This window comes from Mus caroli, unplaced genomic scaffold (assembly GCF_978045245.1).
Source record: "Mus caroli unplaced genomic scaffold, Mus_caroli_1 scaffold_2, whole genome shotgun sequence".
NCBI lineage: Eukaryota > Metazoa > Chordata > Mammalia > Rodentia > Muridae > Mus > Mus caroli.
Window position 1 is genome coordinate 169283183 of NW_028227257.1, and position 27092 is coordinate 169310274.

General features: G+C 45.7%; 1 protein-coding gene across 1 annotated transcript in view; it reads right to left on the bottom strand.

Moving 5' to 3' along the window:
• Window positions 1–26617, bottom strand: part of LOC147005968 (TBC1 domain family member 1-like) — a 42636-nt gene extending 16019 nt beyond the window's left edge. Inside the window, exons 1-2 of the mRNA XM_085835187.1 lie at window positions 26453–26617; window positions 8789–9228 (exon numbers count right to left, since the gene is read on the bottom strand). Of these exons, the coding sequence (XP_085691313.1) occupies window positions 8789–9124 (336 nt within the window). The 5' untranslated portion in view covers window positions 9125–9228; window positions 26453–26617. The remainder of the gene's footprint in view (window positions 1–8788; window positions 9229–26452) is intronic.
• Between the last annotated feature and the right edge of the window lie 475 nt (window positions 26618–27092).

Here is a 27092-nt window from a genome sequence, read left to right on the forward strand (position 1 = left end):
GGCAGAGTCCTATCAACTCCCACCCAGGAAAATCACCCATCCAGAAAACCGCAAGCCAGCATGCAACCCCTTAGCTGACTGGGTATGGCTTATCCATTCCTTTCCTTCCCTGTGGCTATCAGTTTAACGATTTTCTGTTTAAAAAACAAAACAAACAACAAACAACAAAGCAACTAAACTAGGGTTTTAGTTTGGTCGTAAGTTTTAAATATCAGGTTATTTTTAAAAATCCTGTTACCTTGATTAACAAAGGGTGTTTTATAAATTAACATTTCCTGTGGGGCGCCACCCCACATCGTCGCCATTATAAGATGGCGCCACATCGCCTGCCTCTGGAGATGAACAAGTGATCCGCGCATGTGCTGGCATTAACCGTTCATGGTGCCAGGTGCCCGCCTGACAACGTCACCTCGGGTGACAAGAATTTGGCCTATAGGGAATCGCCACGTCCGAGGCGAGAGAAATCTCCTATTTAAGGGAGGCGGTTTTCGGGCTTGGGGTCTCCGCCTTGAGAAGCTGATGCTCTCCCTCTCAAGACGCATTAAAGCTTGCCACAGAAGGATCCTATTTGTGTGCCGCGTTGTTTCTTGCTGGCGGGAAAATTAGCGCGGGACATTTGGTGCCGAAAAACCCGGGAATTGTGACCAGACCATCGTCAGCACCTTCGGAGACCCCTCGGCGACGGGGAGGGTTCAGAACTGTGGCTAGACTACGCATCGGAAAGGTATGCCTGAACATGAACTCTTTTCTTTAACTCTTTCCCAGGCATTGGGTTTGTCCGGATTGTGGTTTGGATTTCCAGAGGCCATTATCATCGTTATTTTAGCTCTTCTACTCTTCCTCCTGGCCAGTTATATCTGTGAACATAGGCGGTGGTGTTAACAAGTTTCCAACAGCATATCAGTCCGTTGTAGATAAGCGGCGTTGCACTCCATTGCGGCGCCAAATTAGTCTCTGGTAAATAAAAGAGCAGAAAGGCGAGCCATACTTTCGGTTTCTTGCTGTTGCCGTAAGTCGGACGTAGATAAGCCGTGGGCCGCGCCAAGACATCTTTTTGATTCTAAAAGTGACTTAAGGCGGACGTAGATAAGCTGCAGTTACTTTTGACCCGTTATGGGGTCGTCACAGTCAATCCAAACATCACTTGAAAATCTCCTTAAGAAAAGAGACCTAAAGCTAGGGGACAAGGTTCTTAAGCACTTTGTTGAGGAGGTAGATAGAGTTGCCCCTTGGTATGCCGTTTCTGGCTCCTTGACCTTGGCCTCATGGAAAAAATTGGGGAAGGATCTTGATTTGTGCCCCGACTTACGTATGGGCACCAAAGCAGTTTGGAAGATGATCAAAAACTGCCTTGAGGATGAAACATGTGAGGAAGTCAGAAAAAAGGGACAAATAGCGTTGGAGACCGTTCAGGATGGCATGTCAGAATCTGAGCGTAGTGAGAGGATGGGTGCACGTGCACAAACTAGGAAGAGGATCCCAAAGAATAAAAGTGAAAAAGGACCTCCCAGGAAGCCTAAGAGGGCGGGAGAGAGGGGAACAAGCAGTATACCTGCCTCCCCACATGAGGAATCGGACTCCGAGGGAGTACCGATTTTTCAACCTATATCTAAGCCTGGGTTGTACCCAACCCAAGAGCTTGAAGCACTCAATATTCAAAGCTCTGAAGAGTCATCCGGAGCAGAGAGTGGGAGACTAGATACAGAGGAAGAGGAAGAACTTGATGAGGAAGCAACCAGATATGAGAGAGAGAGAGGTATTATCCTGATGAGAGGCCGTTAAATAAACGGACCTCTAAACCTGCCATTTCAACAAAACCTAATGCTTTACCCAGGAATCCCGTACAGACAGTTCCCTCTGCCCCACCACCTTATGAGATACGCCCTAAAGCTTTCTCATTGTTACCTGAAAAGGTGCATCGCAAGCTCAGGCTCGCTTACCCTGTCTATGAGCAAGATGGTGGGAGAGTATATGCTCCTGTTGATTATAACCAAATAAAGGAGCTTGCAGAATCAGTTAGAAAGTTTGGAGCAAATGCCAGTTTTACTCTAATGCAGTTAGATCGACTGGCATTAACCGCCCTGACGCTCAGTGACTGGCAAACAGTGGCGAAAGCTGTGCTACCAAGCATGGGACAATACATGGAATGGAAGGCCCTATGGCATGAGGCGGCACAGGCCCAGGCTAGGACTAATGCCGCAGCCCTGACCCCAGAGCAACGAGACTGGACCTTTGAACTCCTTACAGGACAGGGTCCTTATGCAGCAGATCAGGTCAATTATCATTGGGGAGCTTATGCCCAAATATCCAGTACTGCTATACGGGCATGGAAATCACTCAACCGTAAAGGAGAAACTAGTAATCAGCTCACCAAGATTATACAGGGACCTCAGGAACCATTCTCAGACTATGTGGCCAGGATGATGGAGGTAGCAGGAAAGATTTTCGGGGATCCTGATTGTGCCGGACCCTTTATAGAGCAATTAATCTTTGAACAAGCCACTCAGGAGTGCAGAAGTGCAATAGCGCCGAGGAAAAACAAGGGATTGTCAGAATGGCTTAGAATATGTAGAGAGATTGGTGGACCGTTGAGTAACTCTGGGCTCGCCGCAGCCATTTTACAGGCACAAAGGCGACCTCCCCCTACGGGGGGCAGCAGTCGCACCTGCTTCAACTGTGGGAAATCAGGGCATCTCGCAAAAGATTGCCGGGCACCTAAGCAAAACCAGAGAACTCTTACCCTATGTTCCCGATGTGGAAAGGCTTACCATCCAGTCAGTCAATGCAGATCAACTAGAGACATTAAAGGCAACCTCCTCCCGCCTGCTATCCCTGTTAGACAGGAGCCAAAAAACGGGCCTGCGGGCCTCCGGCCCCGGGGCCCTCAAAAATACGGGACCCAATTCGCTGGGACCAGTTCCCTGAGCGAGGAGGCAGATCAAGCCAAGGCACAAGAATGGACTTGTGCGCCACCACCTCAATCTTATTAACACCTCAGATGGGGGTTCAACCTGTCCCTGCCATGCCCTTAGGGCCTCCCATACCGGACAACGCGGTGGGACTTATCATTGGCCGTGGTGCCCTTACCGCATGCGGACTAATAGTCCATCCAGGCATAACAGATAATCAACACATCCCAAATATGCAGATTCTATGCTCCAGCCCTCATGGTGTATTTTCTATTAAAAAAGGGGACAGGATTGCTCAGCTCCTCCTCCTCCCGCTGCTGGGAGAATTACCCAATCAAGATAAAAAACTTATGGGATCTTCAGAAATGGATTCGGCCTATTTGACATTGTCACTTGATTCGCGCCCGAAATTAATCCTTAACATAAATGGTAAAAATTTTGAGGGCATTCTTGACACCGGAGCTGATAAGAGTATTATTTCCACACATTGGTGGCCTAAAGCTTGGCCAGTGACAAAATCTTCTCATTCTTTACAAGGCCTGGGGTATCAATCCAGTCCAGACATTAGTACCAACCGGCTGGTCTGGACGTCACCAGAGGGTTTAAAAGGATGCTTTTCCCCCTACGTTCTACCCCTACCTGTAAATCTCTGGGGGAGAGATGTCATGACAGATTTAGGACTGACTCTGACCAATGATTATTCATTACGTCTTAGAGAAATGATGGAGAAAATGGGTTATCAAGAAGGCCAGGGTTTGGGACGCCATGAACAAGGCGAACCGCACCCAATCTCACACAAGGCCAATAAGGACAGAGCAGGCCTGGGTTTTTCCTAGGCGCCACTGAGGCAGTACGACCTATACCATGGAAAACGGAGGATCCTGTGTGGGTTCCTCAGTGGCCGCTAACCTCCGAGAAATTGAGCGTTGTAACACAAATTATTGCAGAACAACTAAAACTCGGCCATATTGAACCCTCTACTTCCCCCTGGAACACCCCCATATTTGTAATAAAGAAAAAGTCTGGCAAATGGCGTCTGTTACATGATTTAAGAGCTATAAATGGACAGATGTCCCTGTTAGGGCCTGTACAGAGAGGATTACCTATGCTGTCCGCCCTTCCTAAGGGCTGGAACATCCTCATTATAGACATCAGAGATTGCTTTTTTTCCATACCGTTACACACTGCGGATAGACCTCGCTTTGCCTTTAGTGTCCCCTCTATCAATCATACAGAGCCAGATAAGAGGTATCAATGGAGAGTCTTGCCCCAAGGGATGGCCAATAGCCCTACTATCTGCCAACTGTATGTAGACCAAGCACTCGCCCCGATAAAGAGACAATTTCCACAAATAGTGTCTATCCATTACATGGATGACGTCCTGCTTTGCCATAAGAATCCATCTGTACTGCAACAGGTTTTTCCTGTGTTACAGAAAACATTAGAGCAATGGGGGCTACATATAGCCACTGAAAAGGTGCAATTGGCAGACTCTGGACAGTTTCTAGGTTCTTTTATACAGCCCAACATTATTAAGCCACAAAAAATAGAAATCAGGATGGATAATTTACATACTTTAAATGACTTTCAAAAATTGTTGGGAGATATCAATTGGCTTAGACCTTTTTTAAAAATCCCTTCAACAGAATTGAAACCCCTGTTTGATATCTTGGAAGGGGATTCTCATATCACCTCTCCTAGAAAATTGAATCCTTTGGCAGTGGAGGCACTTAATAAAGTAGAAAAAGCAATAAGTCAAGCGCAGCTTGTTAGAATAGATTATTCCAAGCCGGTTTTGTTATGTATCTTGGACACTCGAGGCTTACCAACTGCTGTCATTTGGCAAGAGGGGCCCCTATGCTGGGTTCATCCACAAGCCTCCCCTGCAAAGATTATCAATTGGTATCCGGCCGCAGTAGCACAATTAGCATTAAAGGGATTAAAAATGACAATCAAATACTTCGGCCTTGAACCTAATATCATTGTCATTCCCTATACCCCTAATCAAATACAGGTGTTAGCTGCTGCTTCTAATGATTGGTCCATTCTATGTGTCACATTTAGTGGAAAATTTGATAATCATTATCCAAAGCACCCATTGTTACACTTTGCCCTGACCCATCCATTAGTTTTTCCCAAAGTAACAAGTCATTCCCCACTTAAAAATGGTCTTGTAATTTATACAGATGGCTCCAAAACCGGGCAAGGGGCCTATGTAGTTAATAACATTACCCATATCAGACAATATTCGGAGGTTTCCCCTCAAATTGTTGAGTGTTTGATAGTATTAGAAGTTTTACAGCAATTTGATTGCCCGCTCAATATTATTTCTGATTCCTTGTATGTGGTTAATGCAGTTCGCCTGCTAGAAACTGCGGGCCTAATAAAACCTTCTAGTAGGGTAGCACAAACCTTTGAACAGATTAGAAACCTTCTATTACAAAGAAAACATCCCTTTTATATCGTACATATGAGAGCCCATTCTGGACTCCCTGGCCCCATGACAGAGGGTAATGAGCTGACAGATCAGGCTACGTGACTTGTGGCCACAGCACTATCCTCACCACTAGAGGCCGCCAAAAATTTTCATAGTAAGTTTCATGTTACCTCTGAAACACTTCGCCGGCGCTTCTCTTTAACAAGGAAAGAAGCCCGCGAGATAGTCACACAGTGCCAAAACTGTTGTCAGTTTCTGCCCACACCTCATTATGGTGTCAATCCGAGGGGACTCTCCCCCCTACAAGTTTGGCAGATGGATGTCACTCATATCGCATCTTTTGGTAAGACGCAATACGTTCATGTGTCTATTGACACTTGTTCTGGTGTGTTATTTGCAACTCCACTTTCAGGAGAAAGGACATCTCATGTAATTCAACATTGCCTCGAGGCCTGGAGTGCCTGGGGTAGACCAAAATGTCTTAAGACAGACAATGGACCTGCTTATACCTCAAATAACTTCAAACAATTCTGTGCACAAATGCAGGTGACCCATATCACTGGACTTCCTTATAACCCTCAAGGACAAGGCATCATTGAAAGAGCTCATCGAACGCTCAAATCCTATTTATTTAAACAGAAAGGGGGAGCGATAACAGAGTTGCCCCCTGGCCCAAGAGTGGCACTATCCATGGCACTCTTTACTCTAAATTTCTTAAACCTGGACGATGCAGGAAGGAGCGCTGCAGAGCGCCACTGCTCGGAACCAAAGAGACCAAAAGAATTGGTAAAATGGAAGGATGTGTTAACAAATCAATGGAAAGGCCCGGATCCTATCCTAATAAGATCCAGGGGAGCTGTTTGTGTCTTTCCACAGAGTGAACAAAATCCTTTTTGGATCCCGGAGCGGCTAACACGAAGTATAAACCAAGAAGATGATCATTCTCCTGACCTTTCTGTGGATAACCCTAGCGCCAACAATAAGGACACATGAGTTTCGATGGGGAATCATGTCAACCTTCCCACTTCCAATGCCGGTGATGTATAACGCCCAAGTTTTCCCTCGCTTGTTTACTACTGATAAAGAATTAGGCCTTCCGTTTTTGCCCTGGGATTCTCAAATAGAACGAGTAGTGGATAATAGAACTCACTACCTTCTGGGTAGCCTATGCTTTAGCATCAATGGGACGGTGCCCAGTTATATTGGGTTACATACTCAATCTATGTCAAATATTATTAATGGATGGACAAATGCTACACATTGGGGCGGGAATTTTACAGAATTATTTGGAACCTGGCCCCGGGCTAATTATTCTGAAGGTCTCAGACAACCAAAGTTGGCCCCGTTCTGCCATGCAAAGGAGGACTCGCATTCCCCTTTGCCTTGGTCAGGATGCCAATCTCGAATGGTGGGAAAAATTAGAGATTATTTTTCCATTTCCCCACCCTTATTAGATAACACAGGAAATGTTGTAAGCATCAATGAAGAAGAAAACTTGGGTTCTTCGGGGAGCCCTTTTGACCTTTGGATCTTGTGTGGCATTAATGGTAGTTGCACAGACTTGTCTCCTGTATCCATGCTTCTGGGAGGGAAGGTAGAAAAGGGAAGTCTGAGCTTCCCCTTAAATAAATCCAATAAGCATGGCATTCAGAGCACAATAATCCGCAAACCTATTATATCCTATTCCCCCGCACCAATATGCGTATGGCCCCCTTTTCTTTAGATTGTTAGTAATGCTTCCTTGCCAAGTAATTCCGATAAGCTTGATTGTATGATGCAGCCATGTTATTATGTTCTGTGCTGGAATGCTTCTGAGTTCCCCTTGGCCCTGGTAGCACGCCTGCCCCGATTTGTGCCTGTTCCTGTGGAGGCCCCAAGTTCAATGGCATTATTCAGAGAAAGGAGAGATTTTGGAATTTCTGCCGTAATTGTGGGCATCATCGCAGCCACCGCTGTAACAGCATCGGTTACTGCTTCGGCCCTGACCCTTTCGGGCACGGTGCAGTCGGCTGCCACCATAAATAAATTGTCCTCTACGGTGACCACGGCCATGGAGGCTGGACATCTAGCTTATACCTAGATTCAAGGCAGGTTATTGCTAGTGAATCAACGCATAGATTTAGTCCAAGAGCAATTAGATGTTTTGTGGCAAGTTGCCCAATTAGGGTGCGAAAGAAGATTGCCAGGTCTTTGTGTGACCTCTGTACAGTATGACAATTTCACACGGGCTGCTAATCTTTCTAAAGCTTTATCCCAGCATTTGTTACAGAATTGGACAGTTGAATTTGACCAGACCCTGCGGGAACTCCGAACAGCGATATTACAAATCAACTCCACCCGCCTAGACCTGTCCCTCACCAAAGGCCTCGCCTCCTGGATTTCTTCAGCATTTTCTTATTTTAAAGAGTGGGTGGGGGTGGGAATGTTTGGAGCATTTTTCTGCCTCGGACTGGGCTTTATGCTTTGGCTAATTTGCAAAATTTATAGAGAGAAAAAATTATGATAACTCAGGCACTCATGGCCTTAGAGCATGGAAGGTCAGCGGAAGTCTGGCTTGCGGCACTAAAACGGCAGTAGATGTTAGCAGCCGGTCGCCGGCCAGGCAGCTCTTGCACCCTCAGCATCTCTATGCGTCGCACGAGGATGAGTGCCCCGTTTGAGCAGCCCATGAGGGTTGTTGAGCTAAGCATCGCACAGAGAGATACCCCCGCTCTCTCTGGGAAGCATGCCGTCTTGAAAAGGGTTGCCTGTCCTAGTGTCCCTTCCTCAAGAAAAACGACAGAGAGATCGGTCAGGAGTATGTCGGGTCCCACCTAGAGCCTAGACAAGACCCCTGCACATATCTTTTGTTTTTAAATTATCTTTGGGGATTCGGCCTCTACTTCCGCCCTCCTTGAATGGGTGGCTGGCTTGCCTTTGTATAGAAAAGGGGGAGATGTGGGGCGCCACCCCACATCGTCGCCATTATAAGATGGCGCCGACATCGCCTGCCTCTGGAGATGAACAAGTGATCCGCGCATGTGCTGGCATTAACCGTTCATGGTGCCAGGTGCCCGCCTGACAACGTCACCTCGGGTGACAAGAATTTGGCCTATAGGGAATCGCCACGTCCGAGGCGAGAGAAATCTCCTATTTAAGGGAGGCGGTTTTCGGGCTTGGGGTCTCCGCCTTGAGAAGCTGATGCTCTCCCTCTCAAGACGCATTAAAGCTTGCCACAGAAGGATCCTGTTTGTGTGCCGCGTTGTTTCTTGCTGGCGGGAAAATTAGCGCGGGACAATTTCCTACTTAAAATTGTGTTGAAACATATTGCTTTAACATCCCTCTTGAACCTCTTTGAACCTCTTTTATATAACTATATTCTGCAACGAAAGGGTGTCTACAAACATGGATGTGTAAGACAGATTTTTCAGACCTCAAGCTGCAAAAAACCGACAGATTTTACCGTGAACAGCATAGTTCGGTTCTCCTCCATGTCTGTGGGCTGAACCACTTTGTGCCCACCGATGAGGTGGTTCTCAATGTCATTGTTAAAGGAGCTAAAGGTGCTACTGCGGAGGCTAGCGTCCTGGAACTCCTTCCTGAAGGCCAGCGAGCGAAGTCCAGGCTGTGAGAAGGATTTGCGCATGGGCCTGGGGCCAGGCGATGATGCCTGCCAGGTGGGCTCTTCCCAGTCCATTCTGCGACCGCATCTCACATGGTTGAACTCCTGGATACACTCCTCGATCAGTGCGGGTGGGGCCTTCTTGTGAGTCACGGTCACCGGGCCACAGAAGAGCATCTCCAACTTTTTGGCAAAGGTGTCATCTAACTCGGAGGGGAACACAGCTCTTCCTGGCAGGCAATCTTCCAGGCCTGTTGGATGGAGATGATGATCTCAGGCACCTGTGCAAAAGAGGGTGTGGTTAGAGACACCTGGCAGCAGTGGGACCAAACACCAAGGTCACAACTCAGAACCACAGCTTCCAGAGCAGGGAACCCTGGCTGACAGAGGGGCTGGGCTGTACTGGCTCACAGATCACAGCACTCTCTAAGGTTAAATGACCAGCCCCAGGGCGGGCTTACATTGTAACCCCTAAGATCCTCAAGGCATCTCCACTGGGCTTTGTCTCTGATACAGTTACCTAAACATACTAGCTCACTCTGAAGAGTCTAATGTCCTTAGAAAAGCCTTCCTCAGTATGTGGTGAGGCAAAAGGCTCTTACACTTACTGAAATTACAGCACCAATGTTCTTTTCCTTGGCAACTAACAAGTTATGACTTGATCCTGTATTTCCTAATGTGGATTGATAAAATGACAGAGAACCCATGCCTACTGCCACAGTAAACCACTGAGGCTTCTCACAAACAGCTTTGCTTTCCCAATGTAAACATCTCAGAGGAGAGGCTCTCCCACCCTTTGGCATCCCTGCTACTCCATCTTGTCCACTTATGCTAGGTTCTCCTCAGCAGCTTCAGATATAAGAGGGGTGGGACACCACAGGGAATCAACCCGAGCCAAGTGACCAGCAGCCACAGCACTTGCGTCATGGTTTGCAAGAACCCTGGACTTGTTGGCATGGGCTTAATCTTCTGACTGCCGGGCCAGTTTCTGCTTTGACTGGACATATATTTGGACCAGTATTTCCCATTTTTCTATGTCTAAGGCTTCCGGTTGATGCCCAAACACCTATAGGCCCCTGTTTATTTAACATCCTAACCAGAAAATTCCAATCCCTTTTTCCAATTCAGGTAAAAATTCCAACCAGTGTGCACTGTAAAGAAAGATGACTCCAGTTCATTTGAAAGCAAGCTTGTATTCTGTGCCACAAAGACCCGCTGAAGAGTCAAAGTTATCTTCAGAGATATATTTTTAAAATATGATTCCAAGTCTGGAGAGTTGGCTCAGCAGGTAAGGGCACTTATGCTCTTTCAGAAAACCAGGGTTCAATTCCCAGCAGCATCATGGTGGCTGACCACCATCTATAATAACTCTCTTCTGGTCTCCTTGGGTACTACATGCATGAAGTACACAAGCATATGTGTAGGAAACACACACACACACAATCTTTTTTAAAAAAAATAATTACTGAAACACAGATTTAAATATTTAAAAGCTGTATTTTTTGCTGGTCACGGTAGCAGAGGCCTTTAATCCCAGCACTGCGGAGAGAGACACAGGTGGGTCTCTGTAACTTTTAGGCCAGCCTCATCTACATAGGGTGCCAGAACAACCAGGAGTACACAGAGATACTGCCTCAAAAGCAAACAAACAAACAAATGGCTAGATTTTAAAATAGGGTGCAAGTGCAGGGGGCGCTGGGTACATTCTTTGCTGTGCACGTGGAGGTCAGAGACAACCTGTGGCCTCAGTTCTTTCTCTCCATCAAGTGACCCAGGGACAGAACTCAAGCCCTTAGCTTTGTCAGCAGGTGTCCACACCAGCTGAGCCATCTTGATAGTCCAAGGCCGAGGTTTTGCCTGGTAATCCTGTCTGCATGAGGACTTTACATGCTCTTCCTATAGCTCATTCCAGACTGCAAATCACTGTGTACATCCTGTGGCAGCCTAGAAACGGCTATGGAGAGAAGATATTACAAAGAAAAGAAACAGTGGGAAGTCTAAGCTACAGCCACAACGTTGCTAATGACTCACAGGATCAAAGCAAAAAACAAAAGCCATGGCTTCTCTCTGGGGAAGAGAGGCTTACAGGATCAGAAACACCCAAGATTTCCTAGGGAAAAGTTAGTTCTGCACAGTAAAAATGGTGCTCCTTCAAATCAAAATTGCCGAATTATACTTTGGAAGTATTACCACTTTCTTAGTGATGGTGTGAGACTATTTTATAGGAGTCACATATTTCCCAATTAACTGTTCTTTCTGAGCAGAAAAATGCAGCTTATTCCATCTTCTGAAGTCTGCAAAAATATCCAATTTTTCCATACATTACACCTTCCAATACCTCAAGAATGCAATGATGTTTTTCATCGTGTTTCAAAGAGGGGGAAAGTGTATGAAGCCATATGAACTAACAGCAACTCAGCAATGAATGGAACAGATACAGACCAAGGCACTCAAGTGACCCCTTCATTCCGGGGTCAGAAGGAGCTGAGGAGCACACCACACCCTGGTCAGAGTTCAGGCTGCCACTGTTTTCCTAACTACACATTTCTCCAGTGATTTGATTAGAATAAAAGACAGAGAGACTTCACTCAAAGACCAAGGCCCATCTCTCCTTGCTCTGGTGGGCCTCACTATTTAGACATCAATTTACTCTCAAGCCTCCTGCCACTCAACATCAGGAAGGTACATGTACAATGGAAGTAAAGTAGACCAGCTCCTGCAGGAGAAGGGGTTGAGGGGAGCTGGAGGTGGGATGCAGGGAGGGGTGCAACAGAAGGGAACAAAGGGGTCCTGGAAGACTGAAGGGACTAGAGAAGAGCAGACAGTGAGGCAGGACGGAGGCAAGGCAAGGGTGAAGTGAAGATGTCTTAAAGGCAGGGAGACCAGTCACATGAAAGTAGGCCGGTTGGAGCTTGAAGCTCACAGATACGTAAAAGGAGGGTTGTCTATATTAAGCCCACAATAAACACAACCAAAAAACAGCCTGTATGGGCTATAGGAACATATATATCACGTGACAATGACTCCTGCCAAAACAAACAAAGACCTTTTTGGGACAAATGAACTGGAGAATTATTCCCTCTGATAAGATCTGGTACTTTGAATGAAAATCTTGCCTAGTTCAGTCAGAGGGCTAAGAGCTACTTCATTCCTGTTTGCAGATAAGCCGATAGAGCAAATCCAACTAACAGAGCCGAGGAAAGGAGCTGAGAATGTTTCCCCGGAATAAATAAATCTAACAAAGATTTGGGTTTGGTTGGAGTTTCTGATACTATGGGAACCACGACAAAAATGTTAGGAAATTAAGACAATTGTCCCAAATTAAGGAAGCAGGCCTGTTTAGGTGTAGAGGATCCTCATACTAATGGCTGCACAGTAAAGGCAGGTTTTGGTGCAGGCACAAGTCAGTACTAATTCATAGAGAGGGAAAACTATATTCAAGAATCAGCGATACTTCTGTAAATAAAGCCCCTATTCTAGCACTTGGGTCGGCTTTGGAAGGATTTGGGGATTTTAAGGGATTATAAGCACACTGTAACTGTAATTTTTTTCACAAAGATTTAGGAAGGCACTTCTGAAATCATCTTTAGAATAAAGAAAAGGCACTTTTATTTTGCATTACCGGTTTGCTGGCTGTTAACATATAGCTATTTAACAACTCTTTAAAAATCTAAAGTCTCCAGCGTCTGCTTCCTGTACACGGCCTGCAGTGACCAGTGAAGATGGATCCCTCCTCTCTTAGCCAAAAAACCCTACAAAATCCTGAAAGTCAAGAGGTTCAAACCTCTGTGTTCACTTTATGAACACCCACAAAACTACCCAGGCTATGAAGTGTATATATGTCCAAAAAGCCAGCAAGTAACTGAACAAAGTCACTTTAAAGAAGCAATGTGTCATTCCAGTGGGATGATGTAGGTGGGCTCAGTGGGGCTGGTACAGGGTTGCCGAATTTCTGCTGTACATGCCTAAGTAAGTACTGTTGGCCTTAAGGATTTACTTGAGGTGAACAGGCACCTGAGACACTCCAATGAACTCAGAGCCCAGGGACAGAGTTACCCACACATGAGTTGCCCTGCCACAGAGATGGTCCTCCCTGGAAAGAATAAACTGCTCCAAACCTAGAAGAGGAGGCTGCACAGAAGGAAGAGACAAAGACACCCAGAAGAAACAAAAACTTACAACACTGAAATGAATCCAGCATAAAATAAGCACAGCTAAAAGTTGGTTTAGAAAAAAAAAAAGCCATTACTGTCTCTATTTAAAACAATAATGACTTTCCCAATTACATAACAGGGAAACCACTTTGAAACTGCAAAAAAGGAGACAGGAAATAATGCTTTGTCCCTCAGAGGAAATGTTTCATATTGTTAAAAAAAAGTAATAGAAAAACAGTCTGCTGATAGTAAGAATTAGCTTAGTGATTGTTTGTTGATCATAAGGGAGAATCTACATTAAATCAAGTTCTCCCTCACCACACCCTCTATGTCTTTCATTTCAAACAAAACTGCTGACAGCATCTTCTCAGGTCTCCATAAATTATTTAACAGGAAAACCAACACCAGCTACCACTCTCCATACATAACAAACATGACCGTTCACCTTGTGCACTAGTTCCTGCTCACACTATGAAACCCAACTACAAAGGCCTCAATACACCTCCTCCAGCGACTCCCTGTGACCCTACGGGGCTCCCAGCCAGGGAAATAAGATGCACATATGTTATCTCTAGCTAGATACCACAACACAAAGCTAACTGCTACATAGCACAGAGAGTGATCCGATGTTAGGGCCATCCTGTCTGTCCCCGCTTCCCCGGGTCAATCAGTACCTCAGTGCTTAGCATTAACCAAAGGACTCAGTCCATCTCCCAAACGAGTCTAAGCAAGCTCACTGGCTGGCCAGAAGCATGTGGCAGGGATAATGATAATGAGTGCACCTCAACCCAGAGCCATGTACCCTCATTTATAGCTGCCTTATCTTTCTATCCCCAACACCTTTGTCTTTTGTCACATGTGAAAGAGAAACAGTACTCAGCGTTCCTACTTTTGAAATGGCAAATTCTATCAGTAGCTTCTACATCCCAGGAAGATGCAGAATATGTTTGTACAAACAGAAAACCCAGAGTCATTAAAAAAAAAAATGTCAGGGAAGTTCTCGGCAACTGTCCACCACGCCAACACTGGCCCTCAAACTTATAAACGAGAGATGAGAAACACTTTAATGGCTGTCTCCTAAGAAGTCGGAGTTATGAAAAAGAAGAGTAAAATGTACCATTTATGAGGTAAATGTGTGGCTACAGCCGGGAGATGATGGTGCACGCCTTTAATCCCAGCACTTGGGAGGCAGCAGCAGGCGGATTTCTGAATTCCAGGCCAGCCTGGTCTACAAAGTGAGTTCCAGGACAGCCAGGGCTACACAGAGAAGCCCTGTCTCGAAAAACCAAAACCAAAACGAAAAACAACAACAACAAAAAACAAACTGTGGCTACAGGTGACTCAGTAAAGTTAAGTGTGGGCCAGGGGAGACAATTTAGTGGTAAAGTGCTCACTATACAATCACACCTGAGTTTAGATCCCCAACTCCTGTGCAAACAGCAGGTATGGCAGCATGTGCCTATGACTGGGCCTGACTGGCTGACCCTAAGGTGAGGCTTTTCCGTCACAGGAACGTCTCCTCTGTGCAAGGCTAAGCCAATCAATTTATTTGAGACTTCAGCCAAGGATGAATGGGGCAAAAGCAGCCACACTGCAAGGTGGGTCCCCAACCACACTGTGCGTTGAGTTCCAACCACATTTCACAGACGTGGGCAAACTGTCAGTGACAGAGCTACCAAGAGCTACACAGGGAGAAGACTGAGCCCAGGAGAATAACTGACCAAGGTGGGCACCATGGGCCACGAGAATTCTCAAGAACCAAGAAAGAAACAAACAAAATCATTGTCATTTTTCAATAATCCATCCTTTAAAAAGGGGGGGGGGCTGGAGGAGGCAGAGGTGAAGACAGGGTTTCTCTGTGTAGCCCTGGCTGTCCTGGACCTTGCTCTGTAGATCAGGCTGGCCTCAAACTCACAGAGATCCTCCTGCCTCTGCCTTTTGAGTGCTAAGAGAGACTAGAGGCATATGCGACCACACCCCCAAAGATGATCCACATTTAATGCATCTTCACAGAGAAGAGAAGCCCTGGAACATCAGCCACAATCCAAGCCCAGAAACAGGTAACAGGGCTTCTTTCCTCCATGTGGCTCACTGCCTATATCTCAAGGTAATTTTCTACACACACACACACAACCCACGAAAAACAAAAACTGAGTCTTGAGTTTTATTTTTTTCAAAGACTGGTGAAGCCTATCTCTTCTCAAAATTAAGTTTTACAGTATATAAAAAATGGTAGCCTAGGGAATAGGAGGAATTTGATATTCTAATAAAAATAATTTTGATACAACATTTTGTTACCATATTTAACAATACTCACTGGTGAGTCACATTCTACTGTAATTAATATCACTCAAAATAATGATGCACAGAGCATTTTCAAAAATGTATCATCTGTAGTACAGGGTGAAAATGCTAACAGAGTGAGGGACGGCAGTGGCTCCAGGCAAGGACTCAAGATAACAGAATACAGAGTGAGGGAGGGCAGTGGCTCCAGGCAAGGACTCAAGATAACAGAATACAGAGTGAGGGATGGAACTGGCTCCAGGCAAGAGGTTCATGATACAGAATTCTTGGGACTTGCTGAGTGGCAAGTGGTAAGTCCTTAGTTACTCATAATATGACACTTGCCCATACCTACAGTTATGCTAATAAGTGATTCAGGGTGGGTCCCCAGAAAGCCAGAACCAATAGAATGATATGAGGTTTAGAAATTTGGTTCTGTTTACATGCATATCTACTAGGAGTAATTATCTGGCTAAACATCCCTCACCTGTAACAGCTCCACAGGTTCACTAAAGGTGTAAAACTATAACATAGTTATTGGTAAAGTTTTGTATAAACCCAATAAATATTTTATCTTCTGTCCTAGAACCTATAATAAATAGTTTCTTTTTAGAAAGAAACAAAGAGAGAGAGAGAGAGAGAGAGAGAGAGAGAGAGAGGGGAAGGAAGGAAGGAAGGAAAGAAATTTGGTTCCATCATAACCTCTTAACTGGGCAAAGGTTGCAACCAAGTTAATTAATGAACTAGTAACACTTTATTAATATAACCTACAAAAATTTCCCCCAAAACAATGGTTCCAGAGGCTCCCCATTTGGTGAACACAGAGATGGAACATCCAAAGGGCATGGGAACCCAGGCACGTGGGACAGAACAGTCTCTTCCCTAATGGAAACCTTGGTCTATTTATTTCTTCCATCTGGCTCCTCCCCAGATGCATCTTTGTTAAACGGGAAAATATAAGAAAAGAATTTTCTGAACTGCATGTGCCACTAGCAATTCACTGAATACAGAATAGGTGGGAGTGAACCTGATGGTAGTGGTTAGAAGGGAATCCTGGGGCTTACAAATGGCCGTGCAGTGGATATAGTGCTGTGGGACTGGGCCCTGAGGGGCATACAGTGCTGTAGGACTGAGCCCTGCAGTGCATACAGTGCTGTAGGACTCAGCCCTGTAGGGCATACAGTACTGTGGGATTCAGCCCTGCAGTGCATACAGTGCTGTGGGACTGAGCCCTGCAGTGCATACAGTGCTGTAGGACTCAGCCCTGTAGGGCATACATTACTGTGGGATTCAGCCCTGCAGTGCATACAGTGCTGTGGGACTCAGCCCTGCAGTGCATACAGTGCTGTGGGACTCAGCCTGCAGTAGATACAGTGCTGTGAGACTCAGCCCTGCAGTGCATACAGTGCTGTGGGACTCAGCCTGCAGTGCATACAGTGCTGTGGGACTCAGCCCTGCAGTGCATACAGTGCTGTGGGACTCAGCCCTGCAGTGCATACAGTGCTGTGAGATTCAGCCCTGCAGTGCATACAGTGCTGTGGGACTCAGCCTGCAGTGCATACAGTGCTGTGGGATTCAGCCCTGCAGTGCATACAGTGCTGTGAGACTCAGCCTGCAGTGCATACAGTGCTGTGAGACTCAGCCTGCAGTGCATACAGTGCTCAGGGGGTGGCTCAGGTAGTAAAGTGCTTGCCACCCAAGCAGGAAGACTGAGTCTCTATCCAGTGTCTTAGCAAAATTGGACATGGCAGTGAACTCCTTTCACCCCAGCACTGGGTGAAGATGGAAATATATATGTAGACAGGGGGAATCCTAGAACTCCCTGGCAAGTTAGTCTAGCCAACTGATGAGCTCCGGGCTCAGAGAGAAACTGTCTCAAAAAAACAAAGTAGAAAGACATAGAAGCTGTATTGACCTCTGGCCTACACATACACCGCATAGAAAAAAAAATGTTGAGAGTAGATCATAGTACTGTGGTTTTGTTAATACGATTACAGGAGCTGCTAATGAATCTTACTAAGTTCATTAACAATCAAAGGAATAATGTAGATTTTAGTTGGAAGTTGATGAAAATAGAGATGTAATATACTGTTTTCCCCATCCAACTGCATGTATCCAACCTCTTATCCTCTGAGCCCAGATTAATGACCACTGAACTGAAGGAGTCCAGGAGAGAATTACCCCAGGAAAGAATCTGACAAAAGAAGGCTGGATAGACTCAAGGGCTGGGGGGCAAGGAACAAGGGACCTGGAGGCTGATACAACCACATACTCCCTGTACAGCAAGACAACTCAAAACTAGCTAGGAACAACATGGCTGACTAAAATCTCCAGAGGTCTTAGCAATAAGGTCCTTTGTTGTATTTATAATGACATCTCCATGTCCTTAGCTTTACAAAACTGTCTGCTCACATCATGCATCTGACTTAAGATATATCTGGGAAAAACATGTTTAGAGACAGAAAAGCCTTCCATTCCTAGAATTTCCCCCATCATCCAACCAACAATAGTCAAAAATAATTCCCTGATTCCATTAACTTTAGCCCATTAAAGTGCTATTTAAAAACCCCCAAGATCTGATTCTCTTGATATCTCTTCATGTCTTCTGAAGAGAATACTCCAGTTTTCTGAAACACCATCGTTTTACTTAACTTCCCTGCTTGCTTTACTGAACACTTTGCTTTGTACTGACATTCTCAAAGTTTTATTCTGCACCTGTGCAGAGAACCTAGGGTATATGATCAACAATGTTAAGTTGTGCCTATCAGTGCCATAACCCACCATTCATCTCCCTTTGAACCATGGTGTGTGTGTGTGTGTGTGTGTGTGTGTGTGTGTGTGTTATAAGTATATGTATGACCAAAGCCATCCCTGCCATCCCAAAGTCAGCCGAAATGGAAAGCTATAACTAAAGTCTCTCACTTAAAAGGACAAAATGTAATTCCTGAAGAAAGTAAATTGTGAACAAAACTCAAGTATTTATTAGTTATAGTACCAAAATTGGCTTCCATATGCTATAAATTCATCAATGCAAGCACATTACACCTTGTTCCAAATGTTACAAGTAACAATTTAACAATTTACACTTCATTGTCCAGTTAGTCCTTGTACATAACTTAATCCAACACAGAATTGGCAGGATTTTGTGCATTTTCAACTGTCAGCCTTGTGTGTCATCTCTGACAGCTGGAATCTTTGCAACCTCCCTTCAAGAGTCTGCTGTTTGGTTGTGGTTCACATCTGAGAGTCAGGCAAGAAACTCTCACTCTAGAATGCTTTCCCATCAACTCCCTTCAAGTCTCCATCTCACCACAGATGTTGTACTGGAGATCACGTCCTGCTTGCTTTGTCTCCATGGACCCTGCAGATGCCCTTTAACATATATGGCACAAGAATGGCACCTTTTAGTTTTTCTACCTTACATGTATAAAATGGAAAATATAACAATTCACTTCAATTCACAGAGATACCTGAAAATGCTCCAGTGTGCTACAGGTAAACACTGTAGGTTAAAATGGAAACAAATAACAGAAAGGCTTCAACTTCTAGCTTTCCCTATAGTTTGGGGGGAAATGTGACCAACTATTCTTCACTCTGCTCTGTGAACACCATCTTAAAACAGAAGCCAAATTTATGACACGGTGTTATTCCTCACACCATGGTCACACAGGGTCGTGGCTGGTGAGGGAAGAAATTCGCCTACCTCTGCCTCCCAAGTGCTGAATTAAAGGCATGTGCCACCACTGCCTGGCATGGCATATGTTTTAAAGAAAATGAGAGCCTTGTTTCTCATAGTGCAGTCCCCAGACCAGCCACATCACCCAGTCACTCATTAGAAGTATTCCCATTGAGACCAAGAAAACCACAGCCACATTACCTGGGACACCCATGTGACTCATACACACTCGAATAAAGCCCCCCATGCTGGTTTTCACAGTGATTTCAGACTAGCAGAAGAGCTACAATATTTAATAACTACAACACAAGGCGCCTCACACAATGGACCAACAGCTTACAATTTGAGGGAAGATAAGCTATGGTCTCTACAGGATCCCCACTGTCCTGGGATAAAAGCTTTTCTGAAGGAGGCCACATTTCACAGGTCACCTATCCAGTCTCACCTGAGCTGATGCCCAGTGTCCCCCACCTACAAGAGACTGCAGTCCCCACACCATACATACTCCAGGCTTTCCCTGGGCAATTCTGACAAACCGAGCCCTGCCCCACCCTTCCCCTTATTCTCTACTTACCCAACGAATGATTAATCAGAGATGCCCCGGGAAAAGGGCAGAGTGGAAGGGTTTTGACAGAAGGGGAATACTAGGGTAAGTCACACAGTCTAAGATGAGTTAGTGAACTCATACAAGGAACAGAGTATGATTAACCTTGTTGTCATGATGAGGCCTGCTCTGGGCTATATTCTGCTGGAGACTGTCTTCCACTCCGGCATTTCTTCATTCTCTCTTCATAAGAACAGCCTATGCTTGAGTTATTAGCCCAAGACAATCTACATCACTACAGGCAGAGATAAAGTCTCCCCCACAGGTCTACCTAAGCATGGCTTACTCTAGCTGTGCTTAGCAGAGGCAGCACATTTCCCAAGTTCAAGGGATGGCTTGACTACTATTAAGGAGTTCTTCGCTCTTTATTAAACTTAAGCAGCCCTTCTGGTCGGAGCCAGCACCGGGTCACCTTGGGCGCGGAGTCAGCAGACACCCCCAAGGTCCCTAGAGGACAGCTTCTGAGACAGACCCCCTTTCAGGCTCCAGACATCCCGGCACCTTCCCTGCCAGAGGAGAGGGGTCTGCCCTGCCCGGGAGGGCTTTGCTGGAGCACCTGGAGGAGCCAACTTGGTTCCCAGATCCCTCCGAGACTAGTCTGTGCAGGTGAGAGTGTTGGACTACAGAAGCTAACAGCTTGTGTGACAGGCCGGAGCAACACAGCTTCTGAGACAGGTCTTGTTTCAGGCTTCATCTTGTGCTAGGAGGGAGGTCTGAACGCCAGATATCTGTGTACCTTCCCTGTAAGAGGAGAGTGTGCCTGCAGAGAGTGCTCTGACCACTGAAACTCAAGAGGAGAGAGCCTGTTTCCCAGGTCTGCTGATAGAGGCTAACAGAATCATGAGAGGAACAATCTCTAACCAGAGACAACTATAACAACTAACTCCAGAGATTACCAGATGGTGAAAGGCAAACATAAAAATCTTACTAATAGAAACCAAGACCACTCACCATCATCAGAACACAGCACTCCCACCTTGCCCAGTCCTGGGCACCCTCAACACACCTGACAAGCTAGACCCGGATTTAAAAGCATATCTCATGATGATGGTGGAGGACATCAAGAAGGACTTTAACAACTCACTTAAAGAAATACAGGAGAACACTGCTACAGAGTTATAAGTCCTTAAAGAAAAACAGGAAAACACACCCAAACAGGTGATGGAAATGATCAAAACAATACTAGACCTAAAAAGAGAAGTAGACACAATAAAGAAAACCCAAAGTGAGGCAACACTGGAAATAGAAACCCTAAGAAAGAAATCTGGAACCATAGATGCGAGCTAGCATCAGCAACAGAATACAACAGATGGAAGAGAGAATCTCAGGTGCAGAAGATTCCATAGAGAACATCGGCACAACAATCAAAGAAAATGCAAAATGCAAAAAGATCCTAACTCAAAACATCCAGGAAATCCAGGACACAATGAGAAGACCAAACCTACAAATAATAAGAGTAGATGGAAATGAAGATTTTCAACTTAAAGGGCCAGCAAATATTTTCAACAAAATGATAGAAGAAAACTTCCCAAACCTAAAGAAAGAGATGCCCATGAACATACAAGAAGCCTGCAGAACTCCAAATACACTGGACCAGAAAAGAAATTCCTTCTGACACATCAGAACAACAAAAGCACTAAATAAAGATAGAATATTAAAAGCAGTAAGGGGAAAAAGGTCAAGTAACATATAAAGGCAGAACTGTTAGAATTACACCAGACTACTCACCAGAGACTATGAAAGCCAGAAGAGCCTGGACAGATGTTATACAGACCCTAAGAGAACACATATGCCACCCAGGCTACTCTAGCCAACAAAACTCTCAGTTACCATAGATGGAAAAACCAAAGTATTCCACAACAAAACCAAATTCACACATTATCTAGCCGTTCAAAGGATAATAGCAGAAAAAAAATCAATGCAAGGATGAAAACCACGCCCTAGAAAAAGCAAGAAAGTAATCCCTCAACAAACCAAAAAGAAGACAGCCACAAGAACAGAATGCCAACTCTAACAACAAAAATAATAGGAAGCAACAATTACTTTTCCTTAATATCTCTTTATATCAATGGACTCAATTCACCTATAAAAAAGACATAGACTAACAGGCTGCTACACAAACAGGACCCAACATTTTGCTACTTACAGGAAACCCATCTCAGGGAAAAAGACAGACACTACCTCAGAATGAAAGGCTGGAAAACAATTTTGCAATCAAATAGTCTGAAGAAACAAGCTGAAGTAGCCATTCTAATATCGAATAAAATCGACTTCCAGCCCAAAGTTATCAAAAAAGACAAGGAGGGACACTTCATACTCATCAAAGGTAAAATCCTCCAAGAGGAACTCTCAATTCTGAATATCTATGCTCTTAATGCAAGGGCAGCAACATTCATTAAAGAAACTTTAGTAAAGCTCAAAGAACACATTACACCTCACACAATAATAGTGGGAGACATCGACACAACACTTTCATCAATGGACAGATCGTGGTAACAGAAACTAAACAGGGACATGGTGAAATTAACAGAAGTTATGAAACAAATGGATCTAACAGATATCTGCAGAACATTTTATCCTAAAACAAAAGGATATACCTTCTTCTCAGCACCTCATGGTACCTTCTCCAAAACTGACCATATAATTGGTCACAAAACAGGCCTCAAGAGATACAAAAATATTGAAATTATCCCATGCATTCTATCAGACCACCATGGACTAAGACTGATCTTCAATAACAACATAAATAATAGAAAGCCAACATTCACGTGGAAACTGAACAACACTCTTCTCAATGAAATGTGGTACATTTATACAATGGAGTATTACTCAGCTAATAAAAAGAATGAATTTATGAAATTCCTAGGCAAATGGATGAACCTGGAGGGCATCATCCTGAGTGAGGTAACCCAATCACAAAAGAACTCACATGATATGTACTCACTGATAAGTGGATATTAGCCCAGATACTTAGAATACCCAAGATATAAGATACAATTTGTCAAACTCATAAAACTCAAGAAGAACAAAGACCAACGTGTGGACACTTTGCCCCTTCTTAGAACTGGGAACAAGACACCCATGGAAGGAGTTACAGAGACAAAGTTTGGAGCTGAGACAAAAGGATGGACCATCTAGAGACTGCCATACCCGGCGATCCGTCCCATAATCAGCCTCCATATGCTGACACCATTGCATACACTGGCAAGATTTTGCTGAAAGGACCCTGATATAGCTGTCTCTTGTGAGACTATGCCAGGGCCTAGCAAACACAAAAGTAGATGCTCACAGTTAGCTATTGAATGGATCACAGGGCCCCCAATGGAGGAGCTAGAGAAAGTACCCAAGGAGCTGGGGGGATCTGCAACCCTATAGGTGGAACAACAATTTGAACTACCCAGTACCCCCCGGAGCTTGTGTCTCTAGCTGCATATAGATCAGAAGATAGCCTAGTTGGCCATCAGTGGAAAGAGAGGCCCATTGGTTGTGCAGACTTTATATGCCTCAGTACAGGGGAACGCCAGGGCCAAGAAGTGGGAGTGGGTGGGTAGGGAAGTTGGGGGGGTGGTATGGGGGACTTTAGGGAATAGCACTGGAAATGTAAATATAGAAAATACCTAAAAAAAAAACTTAAGCAGCCACTAATGAAATGTAGCATGGATAAATATAAAGAAAGAGCCTGTGCTTTAAGGCTATATCTCATGGACAAACCAACACAGGACTGACTTCAAGCAAGACTGCAACATTGCCTATAGAAACATTGGCAGCAGACAGGTGGACCCCTCCCAGGAAAGGGACTCTGAAAGTGGCCGTGCTGTGCTCTATTAACCTGAAGAGCAAGTCCAGTTGACCCCTGGCACCCAACGTGGGCTACTCCAGCCCACAGAGCACTTCTGCAGTGAACAAATACAGGCTGGGAGCCAGGACAGGACTTGCCTGAAGGCTGTGGTTAGGAGCAGCTGATTAAAGAACAAGACACACTTGTACTCTTGAACAACAAATCGCTCCAGGAAAGCAGACTGAGCACAGCCAGCAAGACAGATCATTTCAAATGCCGAGAAAGAACAATGTGGCCTTCCTTCCTCACTACCCAAGTCTAGGCTAACACCACCACCTCCTAACAGAGACACTGCAGCCCAGAGCACAGCCCAAGAAACCCTATCCACAGCAAGCAGCAGTGGACAGCACCGCTCCTTTCCACCATCTATGGCTCCTTACTGTAATTAACAGCAAGTCCACACCCAGCCTAGTCTTTAGACCTCTCATTAGCAGGGCCTGCCTACAATCCCCTTCATGACCTGGAGGGACCTCTCTGCACCAGCTCCCTGCTGCTGGGCCCCACCCCAGCCAGTCCTCACATTTCTTTCTCTACTTCTCTTCCTAGCACTGACCACCAACTAAAACTACTTTGGTTATCATTTGCTTCTCTGTCTCTCTGGATTAGAAAGACCACAAAAACAGGGAGCTGGCCTACCTCTCTGCCATTGAACAGCGCCCCCCCCACCCCAGCTCCTCACAACAGCCTAGAATACAGCAGATGCACTCTTAAGTACATGTTAAGAGCCTATCAACGCCGGGCATGGTGGCGCACACCTTTAATCCCAGCACTCGGAGGCAGAGGCAGGCAGATTTCTGAGTTCGAAGCCAGCCTGGTCTACAAAGTGAGTTCCAGGACAGCCAGGGCTATACAGAGAAACCCTGTCTCAAAAAACCAAAAAAAAAAAAAAAAAAAAAAAGAGCCTATTGACAAAGACAAAATGTAAAAAGCTTGGTTTTATTAATTTGCATTCAATTACATATTTAAAAAATTATCCCTTTCCTAAAGCATTTTAAAATATTTGCCTTATAAAACTAGGTGTGAGCTGCCAATTGTGGTGTATGTCTTTAATCCAAACACATAGGAGGAAGAGGCAGGAGGATCTCCTTGTGTTTATAAACACAACTGCCCTGCCACACACACACACACACACACGCACACACACACACACACACACACACACACGCACAGAGACACGTGCAACCTCCTCGCCCCGCCCCCCTCCATCCCGTAACACACATACTTCAGAAGGCAGAGGCAGGGAGATCACAAGTTTGAGGCCAGTCAAGACTATATGGTGACACTTTGTCTCAAAGAAAAACAAAAATGAAAATCTTCAATGTGCACAGATTTTTAAGGACAAACCTGTTGTGTGAAATGAACCTCTAGTGCATGAGTACAGCCTGGGACACAGAGAGTACCCAACACATACTCTCTGAATAAACCACAGGACCTGAAAAGTAATACACGACACAAACCCATATGGAAAGAGCTTGAATTTAAGACACAGCAAACCTGCCTACATTTTTATATGCCACTTGCCATTTTCATTTGTCAACTGCTATATACACATATACTCAACATCCTGTGACACTAGCAACAGCCCAAGGCACATTCCTTATGGGCAGGCAGGTTTTCTGAGGTCAGCTTTCACCAACAGATACCCAGAGGCAAAGAGTCAATCATCAGACAAGCTCAAAGCTGTTGGCTGGGGGAATGTCTGCAGGTTTAGTCTAAAAATGATGAGGCTTGAGACGGTCCTTTGTACGTTTGTATGGGGGACGGGAGACAAGTGTCCCTAGGAAGATTCATGAAGAAACTGTCCTCAAAGCCCTGCCCCACCTTTTAGTCAATGCATACTGGTACCAACGCTCTAATTCATGTCTCACTAAAAGCACAGCAATGGTGTGTTTGTTTAAAAAAAAACCCTAGGAAACCTTTCCCATCTAGGTTGTATTTAATTTTGACCTTGTACATAAAGTATAACCACAGCTTCTGGAAGTGATCCTGGTGAGGACTCGGGGTTGGAATGATGCTTCTTGGTGTCATCTCATAACTAACACTTATCTAGTTTCCGTCTCCACGTTGTTACCCTAATGAAAGGCGAAGAAACCACATCTGCCCCCATTACATTCAGAGAAATGTAATTAGGAAAACACACCACACACACACACACACACACACACACACACACACTGAACGTCTCACATAACTGGATCTATAACCCCTACTTAATTACCTATAAAGAGTTAGAGACAAGCTAACAGGTTTAAGTTAAACTACAGACACATACACACACACACACACAGAGAGAGAGAGAGACAGAGAGAGAGACAGAGAGAGAGACAGAGACAGAGACAGAGACAGAGACAGACAGACAGGCAGACAGACAGACTGAGACCCCACAAAAGGAACTGGGCATCTTTCATGGCTGGAGAAAAGCCATCAGTCAAAAAGTGAAAACACACAGAACCCAGGTAAGGCTGGAGGGAATCTTGGCAACTCCAGCAACTTTTTCAGGTTAAGCCACTGTGCGCAGGCCTGGATCTCTAAGGCTCGGCTCTGAAAGCGCGAGTGTTGCTGTCATAAAACTTTGTGCAGACAGAAACTTACATTTTCATACACCGTGATCTCGGAGCTTGTCCTCTGAAAGCAGCAGGTTAAAACCTAAAAGGCAGGCAACATCCTCGGCGACCCACTCCAGCCGCCCCAAGCAAAGAGGATCCTGGATAGCAAGGTCGGTCCCACAGTCTGGGACTACACCTGGTCCTGGGGCTGTGCCTCAGTCTCCCCAGCCTGGGAAACAGGCGCGACGCCTTCTGGGAGGCTGGCTCGCGGTCCGAGAGGAGGAAAGAATGAAAAGTGGCTCGGCGCTCGCTCCAACGGCCTGGTGTCCGCCTCCCCCCACCCCGCGCCGCGATCCCGCAGTTGGAGCGCCCGCCCACGGTAGCTCTAGTCCGCCGCCGCATACCTTGGCCACCCAGCTGAACAATGGTGACATCGCGGGTCCAGCAGCGGCTCCTCGCCCGCCGCTCCTGCTCACACACGCCGGCCCGTGGGCCTGCTGACGGCCGGGGGCGGACTCGCGGCGCGACGGGGTGCGGGCATCGTCCCGAGACAGCGGCCAGCTTGCGGGCTTCTCTCCCCGCGCGCGTCAGGGAAGTGGGCGGGGAGCGCGGGGGAGGGGGCGGGGGTGCAGGGGCTCCTCCGGCCCCGCCCCTCGGATGGGCACGCCCCAGCCCCGCCCACCCGGACCTGCTAACGCGGGAAGTTGGGATGTGCTGGGGTCGCCCCCTGCGGAAGCCCGGGAGGTTCAGTTCCTGTTGACTGAGAGTCTCTAAAGTTCGCACGGTGTCCGGGGCTTTTCATACAACTTCAGAAATCTTAGTCTCTCGCTTTCATCCTCTGATTGGATTTTTAATACCACAGAATTGGAGAGAACGCCTGGCTGCCCTGCTTTCCACCCCGTGGATCTCCCTCCTGTTTTTTTCAAAACCAGAGCTGAAACAACAAGCATCCCAGATTTCCAAGGGTTGCTCCCAACCCCACTGCATTTCTTCCTAACTTCTAGGGATAGCGGGGGACAAATGTGGCAGTGTTACCCAGCCCAT